The 9,717-nt window shown below is 45.7% G+C and overlaps 1 protein-coding gene across 1 annotated transcript; it reads left to right on the top strand.

Moving 5' to 3' along the window:
• Window positions 1–1,250: 1,250 nt before the first annotated feature.
• On the top strand, window positions 1,251–9,102 carry LOC310907422 (uncharacterized protein; the record flags this gene model as incomplete). Its single annotated transcript, XM_083857637.1, has 3 exons — window positions 1,251–1,275; window positions 6,482–8,264; window positions 8,569–9,102. Coding segments are annotated over 3 exons (1,809 nt in total). The 3' UTR covers window positions 8,570–9,102.
• Between the last annotated feature and the right edge of the window lie 615 nt (window positions 9,103–9,717).

The raw sequence follows: 9,717 nt of genomic DNA, 5'->3' as shown, positions 1-9,717 counted from the left end.
TTAATCAGGCAATACAGGCTTTCATTACATGAACACACACAATCATTTTCTGTTCAACTCCCATTGTCACTTGGGTACTGTGTTGTGCTCACTGCTGTGCATTATGCACAACCTGAGTTTAACTCCTTAGAAAGAATTTCCTTGGAGGATTATTTTACTGGTATTTCTCATCTTTTTCCTCCTCAGTTCAGGTTTCCTCCCTTTTTTTATCCCACTGGGTTCTTCCTCCACCATAGGGGCAAGGTGGTTGTGAGAAGAAACTAGCTTTATTTGCTGTCCCAGTATCCAAATCTGAACAAAGTGCTCATGTCCAGACTACACATGAGGTATCATTTTCAAGAGAAGCATTAATTTAGTGGACCAGAAGAAGGTCCAAACATGTTGTGGAAAATATATGTGCAAACTCCACCTCTTCCTAGGAACGAAGAAGGAACTAACTGCTGATCAGGAAGAATGGACGGCTAAGCACTGAAAAGCCTCCCAGCTGTGTGTAAATTTCAGCATCTCAAAGGTGAATTGGGGCAGATAATCATGAAGTGTACATAAAAGACAAATTTCGAGCCTCATTAGAGCATAGAACAGAAAACTTCCCAAATGCAAATAAACACCAGAATTATTATCTAACCCTCAGACAAGCCTAATTTTTTTCCAAATATAAAATATAAAACACAACCTGAGGCAAAACTATGACATGGAAAGTTTTATTCCTAGCTTGGAAAAAATTTACAGCAACTTTAAAAGTAAAGTTAAAAAGAGTTTGATGATAGGAAATATCAAGCTTATCAATAGATATTACCACTGAGTTTGCTTGCAAAATGCAGAGATCTCTTACAATACCTCTTTTGGCTTCTTTTCTTATATGCATCAAGGTGTTTTTAAATAAAATTAAATTCAAATTAAAAAGACATTTTAGTATGACCAGCCCACTTCCGCACAATCTTCTAGTTCCTGATCAGCTCTGTTTGCTCTACAAAAGTTCAAAATCCAGTAGATGTAGTGATTTAGCAATGAGTAAACATGTCAAAGGTTTTCATTTTTTGAGCTGACCAGTTATGCAATATAGTTTATTTCTCGAGTGTTAGAAGGGTACTTAGACGTCTGCAACAGTAATGGAGACCTTCTTTGTAGCCCAAAGACTGTGCAGCCTAGGTTGGTCCCAAATATTTTTCCAGCAGGTAAAAATCCTGCCTAAGAAACCCATCTCAGCCCACACTCCTAATAAAGAGGAAAAAGTTCATTGGATCACCAACATGTGTGTTGCTATCAACCATGTAGGTAAAGGACCACTTGAAAACCTATGTGTCACTTCATCTGGAAAAACAAAACTGGTTGACATTGGGAAGATTTAAAATCCCAAGAATTTCACCAAGAAACTGTTTCCATTTTTCTTTGGCCTAGCATATTTTCTTGCTTTTTTTTCTGTTTAGCCTATAAAACATAGTGGGCTGTCAAGGTCAGGGATTTGTTAGTCACAATCAATTTGCATGTCAGACAACGAGTGTCATATTGCTTGCTAGATAATGACTTGATCTCTTCACTATTCCCAGGCAAGCTTTCCCTTCTCACTGTAGTTAGCTTCAGTAGGAGCCAAGTAATCTCATAGCCTTTTTGAGGTGTGAGAAGAAAATGTCACAGGCATCTATAGCCATTTTGTTTGCATAATTTTCATAGAGAGAAACAGAGTCTTAGAACACTAGATGCCACTGTCTCATGGCCATTATTCAGGCAGTACATACAGGGCTCTGTAAAAGCTCGAGGTTTAGGGCAGGTCCAGTCATTCAGCTTGTGACAAAATGCTGCAAAAGATTCACACTTCAGAGAAAGCTTTCACAAGATGTGAACTGTAAAGCTTTCACAGCATAAAACCTGCACACCTAAAGAACCCTTGTGGGGAAGAGTGTCATGAACAAGGGATATCTTAGGAAAAAGTGCAATGGTACTTAACCAAAGCTTAGAGATTGTGCTTTAAAAGAAGATAAAGTAATGGTTGTATTTCTTTGTTTTTATTTCTACATGTCTGTATTTACATCTAGTCCTCACCAGGCACAAGTCTAAAATACTGCTGTTTTCTAATAGCCAAGCATCCTATAATTTAGGTGGGCGTGAAAACAGAAGTGTTTTACTGGTGACAACCTACATTTTCTGAAGAAAAATGTCTAAAGAAAATGGTAGGCTAAGACAGAGTTTAATTTTTTTCTTATCTTTCTAAAAGTTATCATAGTCATCTCTTGCTGAGTCAGCTCGGCTTCTGTGAAAATAAAAGCCAAAGGCTAAATTTGTAAATGGTTGCTTTATCAGTGAAGCCAACACCAGCACTAGGGTTCTACACAGAAACTCACCAAAACCAAAGTTTAATGCCTACTTTTACTTTTTGTAGCAATAAATGGAAACACGTCAAAGAAAATCTGCTTGAATCAATTTATTGACAATGTTAGTGAATGGCAGCTAAAGGGTTCAAACAGGCAACCTTCACTGAATCCATCAGGGTAAACTGAACCCATCAGGGCAGTACAGACCTTCTTAAATGTCAAGTGAAATTATTACAATTTTTTAAACCTCTGTCCTGGATTTGTGAGATAAGAATGTATTCTATTTGCCATCTGTTGGAGGTGGGGGGCAGTTATCTTATCTCTTCCAAGAACAATGTCTCCCTCCGGGGAGATGTCTCCTGCTAATGGGCCATTAAGTGACTCACTGCATGACTGATAAGGTACATCATCCCATTGTGAGATGCTCCACCCAGAAGGAGGAACCAAGTATTCCTACCTGCATAAAATAAGCTTGGTCTAAGCCATCGGCCCAGTTTTCTTCACTGGATTCCCAGAGGAGCAGCCATCTTCGCTGGATTCCCAGAGAAGCAGCTTCTTCCCTGCTGGATTCCCAGAGGAGGACCAGGCCCATCTACTCTATCACCAGACCTTCACAGAGAACTATACCCTTCTACAGGATCTCTGCTTCAGCAGCATTTCATCTGCCACTGCAGGAGGCACAGCCACCATCCAACTGGACTTTTACCAACACCCTGACTCCTCAGGGTGTCAGGTTTTCTGACTGTATCAGTAGTTTTGTTTGTACTAATTACATTTGTTGTTCTTTTTTTCTATTTTAGTTTTTTCTAGTAAATAACTATTATTCCCATTCCCATACCTTTGCCTGAGAGCTGTTTTTTTTATTTTGAAATTGTGGTAATTCGGAGGGAGGGAGGGGGTTTACCTTTCCCACTTCACAGGAGGCTTTTGCCTTCCTTTACAGACTCCTGTCTTTTCAAACTAAGACAGATCTTGGCGCCCAACGTGGGGCTCGAGGGCATTGAAAGGAAAAAGGGAATAATAGTTCTTAAGTAATCTAATTGTGTGTACTGATATAGAAACATCTTTGAGTGTCACCATGTGGTCTAGCTTACCTTGGTTTGGGTGGCACGTGATCGTGGCTGTATTTCTCCCATTTGCAGGCCCTTATCTAGATATGGGTCCTATAACTAAGGCTACTGTGGCTGTTATCCAGTTTGGCTTATGGGTTAATAAGGTGAGGAATTCATGGATCTTTAACTTCCTCTGGAAGGCAGGTACATGGATTCAGAGCTATCATACACTAACTGTGTGTTCTTGGGGTTACCTTAATAATGGTACCTATTGTGAAGAAATGACACCAGGGGAGATTTTCTCCCAACCTTTTAACCATCTTTTTGGGTCTGCTCCACCAGTTTTTGAAAGGTTAAGATCCACTCTGAATGCTAATGATGTCATACAATGGGTGGTGTTGTTGATATGCCTGTTATATTTAGCACTCAGAGATAAGGGAAGATTAACATGGAGAACTACCCTGACACCTGCCCCAGAGACTAGAGATGCTGCTGTTCCAGAGCCTGACCCTGCCCCACAGTCTGTCTCAGAAATGAACCACCCAGATTGGGTGGGGGTTCTAGTTAAGGAGATGAGTCAAATGCTGAAGGAGTGCATTTCCCCAGCTATTGAGAAACCCTCACTTTGTCTTCAAGAGGGACAGCCAAATAGTACAGCAGTGGAACCCACAGGTGTTACAACTGTCCAGGGTCCAGCCGAACCACAAAGGCAGTCACAGCCAGCAGCAGTTGCCCCGGTAGAAACAAGGAGGTCTAAGATGAAAGCTGAGCACCCAGATAAGGATAGGAATGGAGGAACCTCACAACCCACAGGGGAGCCAGAGGTTGCAATCATCACCGAGTCCCTGAGGTACGAAAGTCTCCGTAACCTGCACAAAGACATTGTGCGACGGGGACGTGAGGCTTATACTACCTGGTTACTCCGGGTCTGGGATCTTATGGGTACAGGCGTGCAGCTGGATGGTGGTGAGGCAAGGAACTTGGGACCCTTGACCCAGGACTCAGGTATGAATCAGATTTTTGTAAGGGAGCCAGGGTCTCTTTCTCTCTGGGAGCGGCTTTTAATGAGTGTCAGAGAGAGGTTTGTCCACAGGGAAAGAATGCAGGAGCACCACCATAGGATGCGCTGGAAGACCCTTGAGGAAGGGATCCAACAGCTGAGGGAAGTAGCAATATTGGAGGTACTCTTCGGGAGGGATGGACAGCATGACAATGACCCCGACAAAGTCAGGTGCACAGGGCAAATGCTGTGGAGCCTAGCAAACCTTGGGCCATCTCAATACACCACTTTTATTGCAACAATTGATGCAGATACTAACCGAGAGACCGTGGGTTCTGTTGCCAACAAGCTGAGGAATTATGAGAGCATGATCAATGGCCCAATGCAGGCTCATATCTCAGCTGTGATTAAGGAGTTCAAAGAGGAGATGAGGGAGATAAGGGAGGAGATGAAGAAAGTTAATGCAGCCCCTGTGCGAGTTACAGGCCCCAAATTCAGTGCCCAACATTCCCCAGCTAGAGACAGAGGGTACACCCCAAGGGCCAATTTGTGGTTCTTCCTGCGTGACCATGGGGAAGACATGGGTAGGTGGGATGGGAAACCCACTTCTGTCCTGGCAGCACGGGTGCGTCAGCTCAAAGAGGGAAACTCTAACCGAGGAACTTCCACCAAGGTGAAGGTAGCCTCGACCTCCCATGACCGAGCTGCCGGGTATGATGTGTCAGATCCCCTTGAAGGAACCTCTAGTATGTATGCCCAGGAAGGGAATAATAACCAGTGTTAGAGGTGCCCTGTCTCTAGCCAGGGAGAGGCACGGGAAAACCGGATCTTCTGGACAGTGTGGATCCGATGGCCTGGCACATCAGAGCCACAAAAATATGATGCTTTAGTTGATACTGGTGCGCAGTGTACTTTAATACCATCGGGACAGGTGGGGGCAGAGGCTGTTTCCATTGCTGGTGTGACAGGGGGATCTCAGCAACTGACCCTGGTGGAGGCCGAGGTGAGCCTGACCGGGAAGGAGTGGAAGAAACATTCTATTGTGACCGGCCCAGACGCTCCATGTATTCTAGGCATAGACTTTCTCCGGAACGGCTATTACAAAGACCCAAAGGGACTCAGGTGGGCTTTTGGAATAGCTGCTGTAGAGGCAGAGAACATTAAGCAGTTGAACACCTTGCCTGGATTATCAGAGAACCCGTCTGCAGTAGGACTCCTGAGGGTGGAAGAGCAACGTGTGCCAATTGCGACCTCGACAGTGCACCGCCGGCAATATCGGACAGATCGAGATGCTGTGATCCCCATCCACCGGATGATTCGTGAGCTGGAGAGCCAAGGGGTGGTCAGCAAAATTCACTCACCCTTCAACAGCCCCATCTGGCCTGTGCGCAAATCCGACAGAGAATGGAGATTGACTGTGGACTACCGTGGCTTGAATGAAGTGACTCCACCGCTGAGCGCTGCCGTGCCGGACATGCTGGAACTCCAGTACGAGCTGGAGTCCAAAGCAGCAAAGTGGTATGCCACTATTGACATTGCTAACGCGTTTTTCTCCATTCCTCTGGCAGCAGAATGCAGGCCTCAGTTTGCTTTCACGTGGAGAGGTGTGCAGTACACCTGGAACCGACTGCCCCAGGGGTGGAAACACAGCCCCACCATCTGCCATGGACTGATCCAGACTGCACTGGAAAAGGGTGAGGCTCCAGAACACCTGCAATACATCGATGACATCATTGTGTGGGGGAGCACAGTGGCAGAGGTGTTTGAGAAAGGAGAAAAAATCATCCAGATTCTCCTGAAAGCCGGTTTCGCCATTAAGAAGAGCAAAGTCAAAGGACCTGCCCGAGAGATCCAGTTCCTTGGAGTGAAATGGCAAGATGGACGCCGCCAGATTCCCACTGAGGTCATCAACAAGATCACAGCGATGTCTCCACCGACCAGCAAAAAGGAAACACAAGCTTTCCTGGGTGCCATAGGATTTTGGAGAATGCACATTCCCGAGTATAGCCAGATTGTGAGCCCTCTCTACCTGGTTACCCGCAAGAAGAACGACTTCCACTGGGGCCCTGAACAGCAGCAAGCCTTCACCCAGATCAAGCAGGAGATTGCTCATGCGGTAGCCCTTGGCCCAGTCAGGACGGGACCAGAGGTGAAGAACGTGCTCTACTCTGCAGCCGGGAACAATGGCTTGTCCTGGAGCCTTTGGCAGAAGGTGCCTGGTGAGACTCGAGGCCGACCCTTGGGATTCTGGAGCCGAGGTTACAGAGGGTCCGAAGCCAACTACACCCCAACAGAGAAAGAAATCTTGGCTGCCTATGAAGGAGTTCAAGCCGCCTCGGAGGTGATTGGCACGGAAGCACAACTCCTCCTGGCACCCCGACTCCCGGTGCTGGGCTGGATGTTCAAAGGAAAGGTTCCCACTACCCACCATGCCACTGATGCTACATGGAGCAAATGGATTGCCCTTATCACCCAGCGTGCCCGTATTGGAAATCCGAATCGCCCTGGGATTTTGGAGATAATTACGAACTGGCCGGAAGGTGAAAACTTCGGTCTCACTGATGATGAGGAACAGGAACAAGTGACAAGGGCTGAAGAAGCGCCACCATATAACCAACTACCAGCAGAGGAAACATGCTACGCTCTTTTCACTGACGGTTCTTGTCGCATCGTAGGGATAAACCGAAAGTGGAAAGCAGCCGTATGGAGCCCCACACGACAGGTTGCACAGGCTACCGAAGGAGAAGGTGGATCGAGCCAACTCGCTGAGCTCAAGGCTGTTCAGCTGGCCCTGGACATTGCTGAAAGGGAGAAGTGGCCAAGGCTCTACCTTTACACCGATTCGTGGATGGTAGCCAATGCTCTGTGGGGGTGGCTGGGAAGGTGGAGAAAGGCCAACTGGCAGCGCAGAGGAAAACCCATCTGGGCTGCTGATATATGGAAAGACATTGCCTCTCGGGTGGAGAAACTAACAGTGAAAGTCCGTCATGTAGATGCCCATGTCCCCAAAAGTCGGGCTGATGAGGAGCACCGAAACAACGAGCAAGTAGATCAGGCAGCAAGAATAGAGGTGTCAAAGATAGACCTAGATTGGCACCATAAGGGGGAGTTGTTCCTGGCTCGATGGGCCCATGATGCGTCAGGTCATCAGGGCAGAGATGCCACCTACAAGTGGGCACGAGACCGAGGGGTGGACCTAACCATGGACAGCATTTCTCAGGTTATCCATGACTGTGAGACGTGTGCTGCCATCAAACAGGCCAAGCGGGTGAAGCCCCTATGGTATGGTGGACGGTGGTCCAAGTACAAATATGGGGAGGCCTGGCAGATAGACTACATCACACTGCCCCAGACACGCCAAGGCAAGCGCTACGTGCTGACCATGGTGGAAGCCACCACTGGATGGCTGGAGACCTACCCTGTGCCTCATGCCACCGCCCGGAACACCATCTTAGGCCTGGAAAAGCAAGTCCTGTGGAGACATGGCACCCCTGAGAGAATAGAGTCGGACAACGGAACCCATTTCAAGAACGGCCTTATCAACACCTGGGCCAGAGAACATGGTATCGAATGGATATATCATATTCCCTATCATGCTCCAGCTGCCGGCAAAGTTGAACGGTGCAACGGACTCCTTAAGACCACCCTGAAGGCACTTGGTGGTGGAACTTTTAGAAACTGGGAAATGAACCTGGCAAAAGCAACCTGGATGGTCAACACCCGAGGGTCCATCAATCGAGCTGGTCCTGCCCAGTCTGAACCCGTGCACACAGTAGATGGAGATAAAGTCCCTGTGGTACATATGAAAGGTATTTTAGGAAAAACTGTTTGGATTAATCCCACCTCAGGCAAAGACAAACCCATCCGTGGGATTGTTTTTGCTCAAGGACCTGGTTATACTTGGTGGGTAATGCAGAAAGATGGAGAAACCCGTTGTGTACCACAAGGAAACCTAGTCTTAAGTGAGAAATGGGTGTAAGATTTCATTGTGATGCAGATGGAAATAGAATAAGGGGTGGATAATGTCCTGGATTTGTGAGATAAGAATGTATTCTATTTGCCATCTGTTGGAGGTGGGGGGCAGTTATCTTATCTCTTCCAAGAACAATGTCTCCCTCCGGGGAGATGTCTCCTGCTAATGGGCCATTAAGTGACTCACTGCATGACTGATAAGGTACATCATCCCATTGTGAGATGCTCCACCCAGAAGGAGGAACCAAGTATTCCTACCTGCATAAAATAAGCTTGGTCTAAGCCATCGGCCCAGTTTTCTTCACTGGATTCCCAGAGGAGCAGCCATCTTCGCTGGATTCCCAGAGAAGCAGCTTCTTCCCTGCTGGATTCCCAGAGGAGGACCAGGCCCATCTACTCTATCACCAGACCTTCACAGAGAACTATACCCTTCTACAGGATCTCTGCTTCAGCAGCATTTCATCTGCCACTGCAGGAGGCACAGCCACCATCCAACTGGACTTTTACCAACACCCTGACTCCTCAGGGTGTCAGGTTTTCTGACTGTATCAGTAGTTTTGTTTGTACTAATTACATTTGTTGTTCTTTTTTTCTATTTTAGTTTTTTCTAGTAAATAACTATTATTCCCATTCCCATACCTTTGCCTGAGAGCTGTTTTTTTTATTTTGAAATTGTGGTAATTCGGAGGGAGGGAGGGGGTTTACCTTTCCCACTTCACAGGAGGCTTTTGCCTTCCTTTACAGACTCCTGTCTTTTCAAACTAAGACAACCTCTAACCCTTCTCGAGGAAGCAATCTCCTCAGCTTCAAATACTGCACATTTTATATTCTGTAGCAATAAATTCTGGAAGATGTCAATATTAACAGAAGCTTTTTCAACTCTGTCACCCTAAATGTACTCAGTATGTTACAGAGCAAATAGTAGTGCAGGTTGTGTTGTAGGAGAGAAATTTTCTTTGGCAACTCTGTTGCCAACAATAGATATAAACCAAATATTGCTTATCACAAATATTTCTTCTGAGACTGTTTCCCAGACTGCCAAAAGATTTATAGCTTTTTCCCCATTCAGATGGGCTCATGTACAAAGAAGTTCTTTATGAAAACAATTCCGATGAAAAGGTTTTTTTCTACACCAGATAAATATACATTGCAAAGTTGTTCCATAATCATACAAATATATGTAAGGATTTTCCTAGAGGAAGAAACAGATGACACATGTCATTCAGCTGAATAGGTAGTCCTAAAGACATGAGGATGCTTTGTAGAAAGCAAAATAAATGACAACTAAATTAAACTGGCACAATATTAATAAATTCACCTTAAAAGACTTATTACTTTTACCTAGCTCATGATTAGTGCATTTTTTAAATTATTAATTCCAAAT

Source organism: Zosterops lateralis (assembly GCF_965231275.1).
Source record: "Zosterops lateralis genome assembly, chromosome: 3".
NCBI classification, from domain to species: Eukaryota; Metazoa; Chordata; class Aves; order Passeriformes; family Zosteropidae; genus Zosterops; species Zosterops lateralis.
This window is presented reverse-complemented; position numbering and strand designations above follow the sequence as displayed.